The 17,852-nt window shown below is 46.9% G+C and overlaps 1 protein-coding gene across 1 annotated transcript in view; it reads right to left on the bottom strand.

Annotated features, from left to right (window-relative positions):
• Positions 1-17,852, bottom strand: part of DPF3 (double PHD fingers 3) — a 204,006-nt gene that overhangs the window by 18,803 nt on the left and 167,351 nt on the right. Inside the window, exon 7 of the mRNA XM_011370920.2 lies at positions 3,568-3,705. Within this exon, the coding sequence (XP_011369222.1) occupies positions 3,568-3,705 (138 nt within the window). The remainder of the gene's footprint in view (positions 1-3,567; positions 3,706-17,852) is intronic.

The raw sequence follows: 17,852 nt of genomic DNA, 5'->3' as shown, positions 1-17,852 counted from the left end.
GCCTTACAGAAGGACAAGAAACTTACACTCAGGAGAAAATGAGAGACTAGGAGAGGAACAAAGGCCAGAGAACGTCAGCTGGGAGGGAGCAGGAGGACAGAAGGAATGGCAGTCAATTGCTGAGCTGGCAGCACAGGGCAGCTTGGGGCTGGGAGGAAGGTCAAGGTCGGCTCCAGCGCTTCGCTCTGCCCTTTCTGCAGCAGCAGGCGCAGGGAGGAGCAATGGGCTTCACCGGAGACACAGTTGGGGGGGATGCAGCAAGGGACAGCAAGAGGGCCAAAGTCAAAAGGTCTGTCTCCTGCAGGTGGTGCAAATGCAGCTGCCCGTGGCCCTGAAAACTCCTGAGTCTGTAGGGCCGTTTTTGCGATAGGCCTGTCTCACGAGCAGCCTGGGTCACACTGCAGCTCTGTTAAAGAGGGAAAAGTCAGCATTCCCACCCCACTGGCGTCCAGACTGTTTCCTGAGGGAACTGCAGATTAGCCTCCTGGATTAAGCTCCCCTGCCTCCCTCCCCCACTCCAGAAGCCCTGCCAAGGGAGGATCACAAAGCTGAGACCTTAGAATGCTGCAGAGCTGTCACATTCAATTCACCACACAGCCCCAGCGGCATTTAGGGGCAGGATGGATGGGAGCTCACCCCCACCCCAAACAGTGGGAGCAGCTAATGACTGGGTATTAATGATGCTGGCAATTAGTGCTCACGAGAAAATGGTTGGGGGCTGCTCACCAGGGGACTGTGGGAGGGAACAGAGCACACATTCACAGCAGCAAGCAGATGGGTGGCATGTGCGGTGCCGAGAATCTGGGAAGAGTTGCTGTCTCTCGAATTTGTCCAGAGAGGGAAAGATGGGCAAGAGGGAAAGATGGTTTCTGTGTGACAATGAAGGCCTTTCTGCCGCACCCTCCCCACTAGCAAAATTAGGGTTAATCACAGAGCGGGTGCTGTAAGGAAGATGTCATTAAAAAGGTGTGTATGAGGGTTCTGGAACCTTCTTTGTGTGAGGAGGCCCCAGAGGAGCTCAGGTAGTCATTCTTTTCAATGCAGGTTAACACCCTTGTGCAGTCAGATGCTCCTTTACAAAGAAACCGATTTTTCATCAGCAGGGTGAGAAGGAGAAGAGGAATAGGGAGAGAGGGGGCTGGAGCAAGTGTGCTCAGTGGCAAACCCACGGAGAGAGGGAAAAAAGCATCAGGATGAGATTTCTTAGGAAGATGTCTCCATCCAGAAGGAGGAAAGACAGCTTCCTTGCCAAACCACGCTGTCTGGCCTCGAGGTGAAGACATCAGAAGGCAGAAGACACTGACCCGTGAGAGTGCGTGAGGAGATCCTGGGGGACAGAGATAAATATGTGAGTGTCCGTCTCCGAAGTCAACAGCTTGCCAGGAGGGGACCACAGGAAGAGCTAAGGAGGACATTGCCTCGATCCATTCAGGGCCTGCGGTATACCTGAGCAACCGCACGGAACCTTCCTGCCGTTGGAACCTGCTGTCGCCATCACCATGCACACGCATGAAAGAGAGACACAGACAACAGAGAAGCATTCCAAACCCTATAGTGTGAGCGGAGCGCCTATGCACAGGAACAACATGGCCTGACATTTGAGAAGAGATGTCAAGGAGATAAGCCAGCACTGAGGGAGTGAGAAATAATACTAAGCTAATAAATACTTTAGAGAGCACAACCATAGACAATAAATACTTTCCAGATAGCAGCCCAAATCAAAGGAGATCACTCTCGGTCTCCTCCAGGTAGGAGACAATAGCTAGGCCTTGGCCACTTACATCAGAGAACGGATGAGAGGAGAGACAGAGAAATGCAAATGTTTTCCTTTCTGAAAGACAAGGGTGACTGGCCCAAGGAAATCTCTCCCCAGAGAGAAGGCAGAGACCTCAGCCTTGTGGCTCCTCAGAAGCTGGTGAGGAGAGGTGGGCAAAGCTGTCAGACCCTCCTGCCCTGCTTTTCGGATTCTGTCTAGAGGACAACGGTAGGTAAGAAAACAAAGATCTGTCACACAAAAGGCTTGAATTCTGAAAGTGAGTTAAAATTAAAGAAGGTGTTATGGGGTGAATTGTGTCCCTACCCCCCCCCACCCTCAAATTCATATGCTGAAGCCTCAACCACTAGTACCTCAGAATGTGACTATATGTGGACATAAGTCCTTTAAAGAGGTGATTAAAGAGGAAAAGGTTCCATTTGAACTGTTAGGATGGGCCTTAATCCAATCTCAGTGGTGTCTTCATAAGAACAGGATATTTGGATATACAAAGAGACAGCAGGGGTACGTGCGCACAGAAGGACAACCATGTGAAGAGGCAGCAAGAGGGCAGCCACCCACGAGCCAAGAAGAGAGACCTCAGGAGCATCCAACCCTGCCGGCACACTGATCTGGGACTTCCATCCTCCAGAACTGTGAGAAAATAAATGTCTGTCCTTTAAGCCACCCACTCTGTTGTATGTTGTTATGGCAGCCTGAGCAGATTAATACAGAAGGCAATGTGACAAGGAGAAAGTAGAGTGGGGGGTAGGCGAAAACCCACACTAATCCAAAGAAAGGTCTTGGCCAAGGTACGTTAATGCTTTCAACTATTTGGTGAAGGCAGCCAATCAGCATCAGTTGACTGAGCTGATTGATTGAAATGCACAGGAGTCAGCCTCAAATCCTAGAGTCTGAATATTTTTAAAGGTCTGATCCCTCTAATTACATTGAATTGCTCACTCGAGAACACCTACCACCAAATCGTACGAACAAAATAGAAAACACATGGCATGTCCACACTTATTGTTTACCTATTGATCTTAGCGTGACCTACATCTTGAAGCGAGTCCTAAAGATTCCATTATCCCATCCCATTTTGAGTTTACTGCAGGCCCAGAAACCATAGGAACGCGACAGAGAAAGTCAAGTGGTGAATGCTAAGCCCTTTTTGACTCCCTAATTCATACATGAAAGTTGAGGAAGAAATGAAGGACTAGAAATGGAAAAAAAATCTTCAGGATCATTTTGGGCCTTCGAGCCCAGCATCCCAAATATCAAATGCACCTGGGTCGCTCAGGCAGAGCATGGAAGCTCCAGGGCAGTGTTTCTAAGGCAGGGAAGCCCTGTACCAAAACTGCCACCCCCTATAACAGCCAAGACAATCAATCAAGAAGATTCTACATCTCTTGGTGGCCAAGGAGATATCTGGAATGTCTGTATGAATTGTCACACACGAGGGATGTCCCCAACTTGAGTCAGTAGTTGTGAGTGGATCTTCTGAGCTGCAGAAGAGAGGAGCAGGTCTGGCATCTGACAATAGCCAGGTAAAGATGTTTCCCTTCTGCCTTAACACTCACCTTCCTTCCTCTGAGAGCAGAGCTTGGTGTGCCATCCTGGCCCAGCTCACTCTAAGCCTGGGGCTTAGTGACCCACACGGGCAGCTGGGGCTAGGCTGAAAGAGCCAACTCACCAGGAGACACTGAGGCCAATCAGTGATTGTCACAAGAAGATGCCACAGGTGATGAAAGGAATGCTCCATGGCCCTGCCCACCCACTTTATCGCTGTCCCAATTCAAGCACTGGGAACTCACGTCTGTGATTCTCGTTTCTGTGGTTGGGTGGGGACCGGGTCTCTTGGTCTTGGGCTTCATCCCCCTCCTCGCTGGCCAGGTGAGTGTGAGCATAATGGTAGCTGAGTCCTGGCCGGTTCTTGTAGCGCTTGCCACAGACTAAAGAGGAAAAGAGGAAAGGAAGGGAAAACACAAATGTCAGCAACCTCTGTAGTCACCGCCATCATTCTCCAGCTAGTGACTCCCATCCATGCACCCCAGAGCTACATGGCGTTCCTTTAAAAACTGTTTCCCACCCCCAACGTCCCTTTCCCCTGGACAGAACCAACACCACGATAACAATATGGCCCAGGTAAAGGACAGCCAGAAGAGCAGAGGATCAAAAGTGAGTCAGAACTCATTCATTTCCTAGCTGTGAGACCCTAGGCAAGTCACTTACCCTCTCTGTGCCTCAGTTCCTTCAGAGGGAAAATGGGAATAATAATAGTACTTACCTCATAGGGTTGTTGTAATGGGTTAATCTTTACGCAAAGCATTAGGATAATGCCGGGCACATGGTAAAGGTGACGATTATTTTAATTCTGTAGTCTAGACTGAGAGTCTATCCAGTCCAACACCCCATGGCACAGAGGGGGCAAGTGAGGCCCAGCAAGGCTAAGTGATTTGCCTGCAAATACACAGCTAGTTGTGGCAGAGCCACTAGAATCCAGGTCTCCTGGATTCCTATGCAGTGCTTCCTCCACCATCCTGTGGTTGACTATGTATGAAGTAGAACAGTTTGATACGAGTAATATTTTTGAAGTACCTCTCGGTGATTTTGTGTCAGAAAAACATGTTCCACTTCCACCATGGAAACTAGGAAGCCAAGGTATCCTTGGTGGGTGTGGCAACCAAGAGCTTGTGCCCTTGATGTCCCAGCAGCCTGATACCCCAAATCTCTAAAAGCATATTCTCATAAGCACCACCTCTCAAATGGACACTATGAGACCGGGGCAATTAGCAACATAAATATGGCCAAGAAGAAAGGGGGCAGTTCCATTGGTTGGCTGCTCAATACCTGAAAAACAGAAGTCTGGCTAAATGGCTTAAGACCAGACCACTACCCTCAACCTCCCCTGACAATATCTCAGCCCCTGGAGCGATAGCACTGCTGGCAGCAGAAGCCACAAGGGTCTTGCGGTAAAAATCCTATGTCGACTCTCTCATCTCGTCCCCATCTCTCCCCAGCAGAGCAAACCCCACGTGATCTGGAATGTCTGAAGTTACAAATTTTAAGAGACTCTTTCCATATAAGTGGGTTAGTATCGTAGTAGCAAGTGTAAATATTTCATAAAGTAAAAAGAGCATCAATTTCATCGTCAGACCTGGGTTCAAATCCTAGTTCCAGGTACCAAAGTTAATCAGCTATGTGAACTCCATAGTATAGAGAAGAGCTGTTTTCCAGCCATCTTGCCAATTCTTATAATTTCTGGCAGGGTTTCTTTTCTTACTAGATTTTCTTAGGTTTTTTAGGTATTATGACCGTTGACAAAATAATCATCTTTCTGATATTTACATAAACTATTTTATCTTCTTAGCTTAGCTTATAAGAATCACCAAGATGATATTTAAAAATAGCAAAAGCAAGATTTTCCTGTTTTAATGAAATTGGATTTAGTGTTTCACTCATTAGAATGAAATATGTGGCTAATTTTTAGTCTTTAAGTAGTTTCTCGTATTCCTGTTTTAGAGTTTTATTATAGAGAATTTTATTGGCTGCCCTTTCGGCATCTACTAAGATATGACTCTAGTTTGTTGATAGTGAATTATGTTGATTTCCTAATGTTTCCTATTACTGAACCATTCTTGATCCCTAGAATGCACTCCTACTGGTCAGAGTGGATTATCCATCTGATACACTGCTGCATTCTATGTGTTAATATTGCATTTTGCATCTATACTCAGACTTGAGATAGATCTATAATTTTTGACCTATCTTTTATCACAGTTCAACTTTATAGTATATTGACTTCCATAAATGAATTGAATTTTGCTGTGTGAAATTGGACAAGACACTAATCTCTCTGTGCCTTCTTTCTTATCTCAAATTGATGATGGTACTATTTACCTTGAAGGGTGGTTAAAAGGATTATAAATAATATTTGTAAGCTATCTCACTCCGTACCCAGCATATAACAGACATTCAAAAAACAGTAGTGAGGGCAAGGGGCTTCGCCTTTGTCTGCCACATCTTTAGTGTGGAATTCTCCTGAAAGAGGGACTTTGACCTTACCTTACACCACAGAATCTGGCAACTGGTTGAACTTTCTTAATAAGATGAGAGTCTGAAATTCAAGTCGGTGATCTAGTGACTGTAAATTCAAGTCCTACGATTTTCTCTCTGTCTCTATCCCTGTCTCTCTCTCTCTCTCTCTCTTTCTGCTGTAAATATTGCAAAAAAATTAAATGGTACTACACATCTCAATTCCATTTTACTCAGGAAGTGGAACTTAAAGAGGCCCCTGAGGCACAATCCAAGCCTGCTTGTGGCTTTTTCTATTTAACCTTTTAAATGATATGAGGTCAATAAATAGCAAATTATGAGGTCATTAGATATGACCTCATTTTATCACCAAGTATACTCTTGGTAAAGAATAAATGTTTATTAAAAATAAGAATGATAATATCAGTATTTACACGAGGAGGCCTCAGCTGCCTCTGCAGGCCTCCCCATGGTAATCTCCACCACAGCGTTTCATTTCTGCCATTTTTGTTATGTCGATTAACACTGTCTCTCTTTAAACACAGAATGTCAGGATTTTAATAGTCATTTAATCGATCAAATTGTTTCATGCCCACGAATACTCTAGAAGCCTGTCCTAGGATAACTCCACTGATGGGAAGCTCACTACCCAGCTAAGGAGGCATTTCTTCGGTGGACTCCTTGAACTAGCTACATCTGTAGCAGAGGACATCTCTTAAGGACAGTTTCATATCAGTTTCATCTCTCTATCAACAACTCTATCTCATATGTTGTCATGTACATATTATACCTTCAAAATATTCATTGACTAGCTGATGAATGAACACAGAAACACTCTGTGGAAAAGCCTGGAGATGGGGGAGGAGGTTTAAGTGTGTAGAATCTAATCCATCTATCCACATTAATCTCATACTAATAGTCCTTGAAACCGACAAACCAAACTCAAGCAAAAAGCTTTCCATATCTCCTTCCCCAATACCACAGTAAGTCATTATTTTTATTTAGAGCAAAGCCTTTTGCTAGAAGAGAGATTCTCAAAAGAGTGGTTCTCAGACCAGCACCATCAGCATCACTCGAAAACTTGTAAGAGACACAAATTCTTGGGCTCCATCCCAGACCTACTGAATCAGAAATTCTGGGGTGGAGCCCAGGGATCTGTGTTTTAAGAAGCCCCCCAGGTGATTCTGATGCATGCTAAAGTTTGAAAAGCACTATGCTAGAGGATTGATATATTTAGATTTGACTCTGCCTGCCCTGCATTCACCTACCCTTTTGGATGGATGGCAGTGGCAGGCAAAGGCAGGGAGAGGCAGCCCTGAGACCTGTGTTCAGCTATTAGAAGAAATAGAGCCTGGCAGCACGTGAGGGTCCTTTACCACAGTAGTCCCTATATGTAGAGCTCTCTGGATAGAACTTCATTTTTTCCCACCTGTTTAGAACATGTCATTCCTTCATCAACAAGTCTTCAAGAAAACAATTATTAACCACAAAATATGTGTCCAGCCCTAAAGCACCAGAAATGAGCCCTATTCTCCTCTCTCAAGGGGTGTGCTGTCTAGAAGAGGAGGCATACATGTCAACAAACAAGGAGGGAGGTGGCATAAATGCACCAGTGTGACCATGTGCCCTGCAAAGAGGGGCCAGGACACAGGCCAGAGGGTGCGGGAACAGCTTCCTGGCGGAGGTGGGATGAGCTGCAGCTTGTGAGATGAGCAGGATGTCACCAGGTAGACAAAGAGGGCAAAAGCATACAGACACCAAAGCAAATTTCACCCAGCACCTTTGGGGAACCACGGGAAATTCAGGAGAGCCAGTGTGAAGGAGGCATAGAGCTAGGTGTGAGGGGGACTAACAAGAGAGGAAGCTGGGCTGACTTTATCCTGACAATGGGGAGTCAGGGGAGGATCTGTACCCTGAGGATCAACTTAATCAGATTTCCATGTCAGAAACCCCACTTAAGACGACAGTGCACAAGATAGATCTGAAGGTGGCAAGAGGCTATTTTAATTTTCTCTGTATGAAGCAACGAGGACTTCAGGATAGGAGGGGCATTAGAGAGAGTCTCTGGTAGAAAGGAGTCAATGTAAGCAGCAAGGAGGAGCCTAGAAAGACTAACACAGCCTTCCTGGCCAAGAGCCATCCAGCCTATCCACCTCCCCGGCCTCACCCCGCCTCCCTGGCCTCATCTTGCCTCCCTGTCCCAATTCCTTGGCCTCACCCCACCTCCTCGGTCTCATCACGGCCTCCTCCAGTACCACATTTCATCTCCTTCTTGGCCCTCCTGATCACTGGCCTTTACATTTTTTAAGCATTTTTCTTTTCACCACAGAGCCTTTGCACAAGCTCTGACCTCCGCCTAGAATGTCTCCTGGCACCAATCAAATTTCCTTTGATTGAAAGTTTTTCCAATCAAAGTTAGGACCCTGGTTTGTTACCTTCCAAGAACTAATCAAGTATCAATAGGTGTCTCTCCCACCAGCAGGAAACATGGTAGGCCCCGTGCGTTTTGTACACTGTGGCATCCCCAGTGACTAGCACAGGGCCTGACTTGTGGCTAGCACTCAGTGTCACCTAAGAGAACCAAAAACACCCAGGTTTCTGACTTGGGCAACTGGATAAAGAGATGTAAGAAGCAAATGAATTCAGTCTGGAGTTGGCTTACTCACCTGGAGCTTGGAAAAGAGATGTGGATTTGGGAGCTGGCAAGGTGGCAAAAAAAGTTATGAATATGGAGAAAAGGAAAGATTTTAATAAGAGAGAAGAAAGGTGTGGCCATAGGATAGAACTCAGAAAACACCAATGTCTTAGGAGTTGGGTGGGGAAAAAAAAAATCGATTTTTAAAATGTTCTCACACAGGAGTGAACTAAAAGAAGTAGAGTTTCCAGATGACAGTAACAATGACACCACCAGTCCTGGCCACTGCTAACAGCTACTGAGTGTGTGTGCTGTGTGTGCCAGGCCCGTGCTAGTGCTTCAAGTAAATTTACTCACAGCAACCAACAACCCCATCTCATAGATGAGAAGACCTGGGCATACAGGCAGAGAGCCAGGACAATGTCAGATGCCTGAGAAGGGTCAAGAAAAATGAGGATTGAGAAGAGACCGCTGGATTTGGCGATCAGAAGGTCCCTTTAGTGAGAAGGGAATCTGCAACCTTGTGGACCGCAAGGCGAGACTGCCGAGGGCTAGGGTGCACCTGGAAACGAGGAAGCAGTTAGTGATGGGGCCAACGGATGGTCCGGCATGGCTGGGGAAGAAGGAGAGATGCTGCTGGTCCGCGAATGGGACTGTGGGGTCAGGGAGACTGAGTGGCGCGTGTCCTTTAACGGCGTAGTTCCTTGGACAGGTTCAAAGACTAACGGGAAGGAGGAAGACGGAAGGAGGCAGGAGGCAGGGGTGGGGGCGGCAGAGGAGATTCACAAGGCAGAGTTAGGAGGGACTGAAGATAATGAAGCAAGATTCCCGACCCCAAGTGAAGCTGCTGACCTAGTTCCCAGTCCTTCGAATGACTTCATCCTAGGGACGAGAGATTTCTAAGATTTATTTTTTTTTGGTTAAATTGCAACCTGATCTTACTGCTACATTTAGATGAAAAGAAATGCCTTACACATCCTGTTTGTTTTGACTGTCTTGGAAGAGAAGGAAAGCCGGTACTGTCTCTCCTGTATTTCATCCTAGCTCCCTAAAACTCCGAACGCTCATGGACCAGCTTCATGGGCATGAGACCTGTGCATTCAGACAGGGTCCTGGGTTCAGAAGGGGCCCACACTTGGTTCAGTGCTTTGCTGTCACCATCTTTAAATTCTCAATACTTATTGAACAAAAGACCCCTCGTTTTCCCTTCACACTGGGCCCCGTAAATTACACAGCTGGTCCTGGAAACCTGTTGGGGATAGGGGTGGAGATCTGGGACCAAGGTATTCCAAACAGCCAGCCTGATAGCTAATTGCTGCCACAATGAACACAGGACCCAATCAGTCCTGAGACAGGAGTAAAATTCCCCTCCGAGGGAACCTTGGAAATCTGGCCAGAGTGGTTAAGCCACTCAGCAGTGGTCATTTTCAGTGCCATCGATTGCTCCGGCCCTGCTTCGTGGTTGGTCCTGCCTTCAGAAAGGTGGAATCTATAGTTGAGGAAGTGGGGAGGCTGGAGCTGAACTGCTTAGGTTCAAATCCCAGCAGTGCTACTGACTGACTGCACGATCCCAGGTGAGCTGCTGAACCTGTCTCTGCTTTAGCGTCATCTCTGGAAAACAAGGATGATCCTCACAGCACACCTACCTCGCCGTTGTGAGGGTTGTTTGACAGAATGCATTTAAAACAGTGCCTGGCTCATACTAAGTCTCAGCCATTGTCAGCTGTTATCACCACAGCGCCATCAAAAATGGATCAGCAAAGGATAGAAACCCAAAACGAGAGAGGGGAATCTTGTACTTTCTCCTCTGAAGTCTGGGGTGATGAAGTTGCAAGAAAAAGAAGGTGGGGAAGATACGTTCTGAAAATAAAGTATTAGAACCATCTGCTATTCTTTTGTCATGTCAGCAGTCTCACTCCGGAATCGTCGTGTGGAATCAGACTGAGCTCCAAGACTGCTGAAGCATTCAGAGAGGACCGCGCCCCCGTCCTCCCACTCCGGCCTCCTTCCCCAGGGCAAGAGCCTTTGCGTCATGCCCCTCTGAAGCTCTCACCCCTGGGACCAGTCAACCCTGCCTGTGCACAACCTAAGGTCCTTCTTTTCACCTTGGCAAGCGTGCACCTGGATTTTGTGTTCCTGGCACGGAGCACACGGAGAGAAACGGCTGTGACAATGCGGAAGGTCCAGCTTGCCTTCCTCTCTCTCCTTCTCCCTGGGGCGGGACCATCTGTCAAGCAGCAGAAATAGTGCTTGCCCACTTCCCAATCCAGAGCTGGATTCTCCAGGCAGGACCTCCATCTGGAGTTATGAATACCTTCAGTGTTGCCTCAGAATATTTACAGCTCACTCCCTCCCCCCAGCTCCAACGCTACTCCACTCGCATCTTGTCTGGGAAAGGGGGATGGAGGGGCCGGAGGAGGAGTGAGGGAGGAGGGGGAGGAGAGGGAAGGGAAGGGAGAACCAGGGGCAGTTTGTGTGAACAAGCCGGCTGCAGCAAACAGCAGAATCCTTCCTGCCGGGGAGAAGCGGCCGCCTTCCCCACTGATAACTTAATGACTCTGGCACATTTTCATCAGCCCAACTTGGAGCACGCAGTGGGTATCTGAGCCAGTGGTTTCTGAGAGACTGAAAGCAGTGACTGAAAGCAATTACGGGATCAGCGTTCAAGAGACAAAACCCGGGCCTTCGGAGTCACCGGGCCTCATCTCATTCCCAGCTCTGCCCTGCGACACTTACATACGACCCTGAGGAGGCCACTTCCCTCACTCTGCAGCTCGGTGTCCTCATCTGTAAAGTCAACCCGGCAATGCCTGTCACTGCCGATGTCTCCGAAGAACCATACTTACAGACCAATGCTTACTGACCGATGGGTCAGGCACACGTTCTTACCCTGAATCTCACAACAGCTCACAAGGTAAGGATTATCATCCTATTTCACAGACGAGGACACTGAGGGAGTCGAAGCAACTTGCTAAATGGCAGAGCCAGGATTTCAACTCAGGTCTGTCTGACTTTGAAGCACGCAACTGGCAGATGTGCTAGTCATTCTTCTATTTGCCATCCCGTCCCCCCACCAAGTGTCTGGGGCTGACTTCCACAGCCTCTTGCCCTCTGCTTCCGGTGGAGTTTGGCCAGTGACAGGCACAGGCAGTAGGAAGGAGGATGAGAAGAGGGAAGCCCATCCTTGCTTAGGCAGCTGGTGTGAGGGCTATGCCCCACTCCATAGCTCCAGCCCTCCCTGGGAGCAGGTGTCCTTCCGGCTCCTTGGGACTCAGGGTGGGGAGGGCTCCCCCTCCCTTGGCAGTACCTTTATCTTGCCTACATCTCCATAATCATTCCATCATCAAATTCTCCTCCATTCAGCCTTTCCGAGTAGAGCCCGACATCCTGTTGGGGCTGGGACAGATATAATGGGAAGCCATTCTGATAGGAGAAGCGCACCCTACCAGACAGGGTCGTAGACATCTGAGGATCCTCGAACCTTTCAGACAACTCTCTGTCTTCTCTCTGAAGAACAACCTATGGGATGGAGGAACACCTGCTATCCATCCCCTGAGTGGGCAATAGTCCCAAGCAAGAAAAGCCCTGCCATGACTCAACTTGGGACAAAACCCAAACACTTGAAAAAGCCACTGGCTCAGACTTGTGTACACAGGGTAGGGTGTCATCCCTATGACTATGTTAAATGCCTGGGCTCTTCTCAAAAGCCAATGATGGCTCTACCAAGTTTAAGAGATTAAAGTGGTGGCTTCAAGATCGGGGCACTTTCTACAACATTTAAGGACCAAGAAGCTCCTCTTGGGCCAGTCCAGGTGCGCTTCCCCTCGCCACCCCCAGGCCGTGAGGCTGGCAGCATGTGTGCCCCTCTGCAGAATGTGGGATCTGGCCCTGCTCCTGACATGAACACCGTGGACAAATCCCATACCTTCTTGGCCTTGGTTTCCACATCTGAAAGATATGGCAGTCAGGTGAGATGCAGCATTTCACGACTCTGTCTCCCTGAGTCCTCCAAGGCTTATACTATGCGCCTCCCGAAGCAATTATCCCCTCAACTGTGACAGGAAAACAGTGTAGGCTCCCAGCCACGGGATCCACCCAGGTGCTGCCTACACCCCTCTCCCCGCCCACCAAGCCAGGTCCACAACTGCCTCCTTTCTCTTCTTCCAGGCCACTTGATGCTTATTTTGAACTGAATTCTGGATATAAACACAGGAGGCTGAAGTTGAGGTGGGTTGTAACATCCTAATTTTTCAAAGCCACATTCCTCGGGACCTGGCACTGACCCATGTATTAGGAGAGCCCAGAGCCAGAATCTATGAAATGCCAGTGATCTGAAAGTCCTGTGTTTCCATCAAGTGAGGGCGTTCTGCTTATTTTAGGAATTTACTGTATGGAAATGTGACTCCCAGTTAAAAAAAAAAAAAAACAGAAGCATGGAGATAAGCAATAAGCCTTTCATTTCAAAATACTGTATAACCTAATTTTGATTCCAGCCAGAGAAGTGCATTAACTCCCAAAACCAAAGCATTAAATGTGTTAGTGGGACTCTTTCCTGCCCTGCTGAGAAGCAGTAACAGACTTCTGGTAAACTCTGGAGTCAGCCTTCCTGGGTCCGCTAACCGGCTATGTGACCTTGGGCAAGTGACTTAATGTCTCCAACCTCAGTTTCCTTGTCTATAAAATGGGGAGGATAATAGTTCATACCTCACCCGAGTGTTATGAGAACATCCTAACACAATGCCTGCCACACAACAGATGTTCAATAAACATTAGCTATTTTTGAAATTCGTACAACTTTATCAGATTGCTTCCCTGGTCCCTGACAGTGCCAGCAGCCAGTGCACAGAACAGAACTGGGGACCCAACTTAGGTGTGAAATAAATACCCTTTCTTAACTTGGTATAACAAAAATAAATTCTTACTGAGTGCATCTACGAGCCAAGCAGTCAGCTACTTACCCACAGTCTCATTTAACCCCCTTCAAAACCCTCTAAGATAACGTTATTGTCCGCACTTGACAGAAAAAGAAACCAAGGCTCAAAGAGGTTTTGGGATATGCCCAAGGTCACGGCTAGGAAGTGACATAGCAAAGATTCAAATCATGGGCTTCGAGAACCATCTTTTTCTGACCATCATCCCTTGTAGAGACAGTGTCTTTGATTCCTTAATTCTAGTGAGTCTACATTAGCTTGCCTTCAGTTAGCTTAAAGAGTAAAATACGATTCTTTTTCAACCCTACGATAAAAGCAATTTAAATAATAAATATAACCGTCAACACCTCTGGATAAGATAAACAGAGAAAGGTAAAAAATCAGACCCATTGCCATAAGGTATAGCAGCCCCCAAACATTTGGGAATCCGGCCAGCATACTCATTCTCAGAGCTTCCTGGGGACTATCTGACATAAATGGTGCCTCAGATACAGAGCTGGCTTCAGCTGTGAGTCCCAACCTATCTAGTGTGTCTCACTGACCCTTACCTGGGGTAGACCCTCATCCACCTACAACACAGGTACAAATTCCTCACTTCCTTTGAGGAAATAAATGTCCATTAGCATCTGTTAAACACTTCTGCCTGGATGTTCTACCATGTATAACAACTCATGTCAAAGTTTCACCACTCCCAAAAATTACCTCCTCCTCTAGAATATTCCAGTTAAGCCTCTTCATGTCTCTACTGTCCAAGCTCAAGACTTTAAGGTTCATTGTTGCCACCTCTTTCTCGCTTGTACCCACATCCTATTTGTCTTCTGCCATGTTCCGTGGATTTTTTTTTTTTTTTTTCAGAAAGTCTTTCCTGTTTGCCCTGTCCATTCTGTTCCTGCTGTTACCACCATCCAGATTTCATACCTTCTCCTAGCTGACTGGTAAAGGCTCCTCTCAGACATTAGGCTTCAGGTTCTTTTCCCTGAACACCTAATCCTACAGATTAACCTTTGCAGAGACGTCTCTGGGATCATCATGATTCCCCACTGACTATGCAGGCCAGCCTATAAGCAATCCAGGATAGAATTCCCAGGTTCCTTGTCTACTACGGTCCCCAATCTCCTGACCCAAATGCTCTGTCTTGGCCTAGCTGCTCTGTCTTCTGTCCTGGCATATGCATCCCACATTCATCAACATTTTGGGAGCAACCACTGTGCTTTGCTGGGGCTGGGATGCATGTTAAGTATGAAATGGTCCCTGCCCTCAGCGGGCTCACAGTCCAGTTTGGAGGACAGATAGAGAGGTAAACTGTTACCATATAGTGTGAGGGGAAGCATATGTGCCAGGAAAGGCAGATTCCAGAAGAGGCTGAGTGACGGAGGGGGGACTGCAGGAGTGGGATCGAACCCTGGCTCTGCCGCTTAGTCACTGTGACACCTCAAGAAAGTTAATTGAAGCCTTTTCTCCCCAGCTTTCTCATCAGTAGGTTGGAGAAACTTAAAGCATCTATCTCATGACACTTTTGTGAGGGTTAAAGATTGAATATAGATGAAACCCATAGAGCATTCCAGGCCCATAATACAGGTCGATTAACTTTTACACTACTATTATTACCTCTCCCCACACTCCCAGACACACCTCTTCACCCCTGGAGACCGAAATCAACTCAATACACACTCACTGAGGACCTGCTTGACGTCCTAGGGAAGCATCCGCCGATATACCAGCCCTCTCCCCGCCCCCCTCCACCACTCCCTCCCCGAATTCCTTGAGTATTTCATTGAGTGGACAATGCTCACTGTCCACTCAATGAAATACTGCCTGGCAGCGTGCTACCTCCTCGTGTCACATCAGCCTTATCTTTCCAACTATATTGGAGACAGAGGAAATAAGGAAAAGGAAAAGGCAAAAGAAATCTTCACGAAGCACCTACCATGTGCAAACATCGTTAAACACATTATCACATGTAGCTTTCCCAGCTACGCACTGTCCTCGCTCCACGTCCGAGGAAATGGAGACTCTCGGCCCAAATGATTTTCTTCGAAGTCTCAGATAACAAGCAGTAGAGCCAAGATTTGACCTCAGCTTTCTCACGCCAAAGCCAGGGCTCATTCTTCTTCACCCAGCTCTCTCTAACCTGGGCTGCATTTACCTTGTCACCTGCTGACCTCCACCCACCGCCGTAACTTTAAATGAGAGAAATCAAATACTGTGCACCAGGCCCTTTGGCCTCGCGATTCTGCTTCTAGGAAATAACAAAAGCATTATGCAGAGCTATAGCTGCAATATTGTTTTTTAATAGTGAACAAATTTTAAACTGTCTAAATATCCAACAAGTGGAACATTGAACAAAATGGGCCATGTCAATACTTTTATAGGCACTTTATAACCCTAAAATGGCATCAGAAAAATGTCTTTATTGATATAGAAAGATGTTCCTCATGAATGTTGAATGGGGGGGTGGGTAAAATAATATGTGTTGGTATGTATTGTGTATGTGTATATATATGTATATATACATTTGTATTTTTTATTTTTCTTCAATGAACTATACTATGTCCATAGGATAAAAATATTTTTAAATAAAAAGAACCTCTGTAAATATTAACATCCACCCTATTCTTGGTTATCCATATCTCAATAGCAATTTTTTGCCACAAAGTTTGCATCAAGTAACAGCTAGCTGAGAAAAAGGTTCTAACTGGATGAGAAAATAACTCAAGAGGATATCAGTGATAGCCCAGAAAAGGCAAACCTAGGTTTGGTGATCAATGGGCAAGATTCTCAAGAATGCTAGAGGGGAAAGGTAGGCAGCAGGAGCAAAGGAAAAAGAGAAATGAGGGCATGAGGGTATCAAAGAGAATCTTCAGCCTCTCTCCAACCCTGCCTCTGGCTAGCCCTGCTGGGACACAGTGCAACCTGTGTCCATGACACGATGGCATTTAAATATTTAAACAGACCCAGCTTTGCTATAATAAATGCGCTCATTCTCCAGGGATCAATCGCATGCCACAGGCCCTGCTCCACAAATCAAGTTTCTGGGGCACAGAGCCTTCCCGCCCCCTCCCCACCCCACACCCCACACAAGGACCTGCAAGATAATAGCTGTGACAACTGAGTGATGAGCTCGGCTTCCCTTCAGCAACAAGGGCAGCCAGCCTGAAGGCCACGTTATTGGCTTTTCCACTACAGCTTGAAGCTAAAAGCACATGAGTCTTAGAGAATGTGGGGCCTTAATGCCCTCAGAAAAATTTTTAATAAGACTGCAATAGTCATCTGATTCTCCCTGTGTGCTTGGATATGAGGAAAACCAGAAGGATTTTAAGGAGGCTGCAGTCAAGCACATTTTCTGGGACTGCCTTGGGTGCAAGTTGTATCTGCCCCAGGCGCCAGTCCACCCATCACATGGCTCCTCTTGGCAGAGTTTCCATGATAATCCCAGGGTCCGACATCTTGTTTCCTGGGTGAAGAGCCTCACTGTTAAGCCACTGCCTGAGAAGATGGGAGGCTACGGTGTGCTGACTGGGGACGTGAAAGACGCAGGAAAGGACCCTCCCTCACTGACAAGTGAGGCAAAGTGGTGCCATAGCCACTGAGGGTAGAACCAAGATCTTTGCTTTTTGTCCCATACCCTTCTCCCTCCAGTATGCCACCTCCAATAAGAGCAGGAAGGGAGCCCAGACCTTGTTCTGACGCTGCCTCAACTGGACATAGTGACAGACCCATTGGATTTCTTGAATTTCTAGAAGGGAGGCAACACTGAAGAGGTCACGTTTTAAATCACGAGCCACACAATAAAAAAATATATATGTCTGTAGAGTGAGGGCGGTGGAGAACAAAGTTCTTACTGACACGAAGGTTGAGTTGAGAGGACTCACTCCTGACATGTGACTGCCAGATAGAACTCAGAGAAGAGTGACTCTACCAGGAAGGCTTCAATCACATCTGCGTGCCTTTTGTCACTATCTACCCTAATGCCCAAGTTTGAGGGAAAAGGGGAACGATTTTAATAGATTTCGATTTAAAAGGCTCAAAATTCTATAGTCCATTCCTTTCCACTTCAATTATAATTATTACCTGCCTCCACCTTGCCAACCTGACACCTAGAAGGCTGTCTGTCAACAGCAGACAGGGCTTCACCTCATAAATAAGGTGCGCAGGAAAACCAAACTCTAGGTAAGGGGGCACATTTAATCTGCAGTTTGTATGGAGATGTCCCGGAGTTGGAGAAACCAGGATTCACATCCCAGCCTTAGCATTAACCACTCCCAGCCTTAGCATTAACCAGCTGTGTGACCTTGGACAAGTCCCTTCACCTGTCTGAGCCCCAGTTTTTCACAGAAAAGTGAGGTGGATTGTCCCTGCATTAGTGTGAGGATTTATAGAAACAATATATAAAAAATGTTTAGCACACTGTCATCACCCATTAGCAGGAAATATCACTGTATCGGAAAAAACTGGGAACAAAAGATAAGTGCTGGTGAGGATGTGGAGAAACTGGATA

This window comes from Pteropus vampyrus, unplaced genomic scaffold, assembly GCF_000151845.1.
Source record: "Pteropus vampyrus isolate Shadow unplaced genomic scaffold, Pvam_2.0 Scaffold177, whole genome shotgun sequence".
Taxonomy (NCBI): domain Eukaryota; kingdom Metazoa; phylum Chordata; class Mammalia; order Chiroptera; family Pteropodidae; genus Pteropus; species Pteropus vampyrus.
This window is presented reverse-complemented; position numbering and strand designations above follow the sequence as displayed.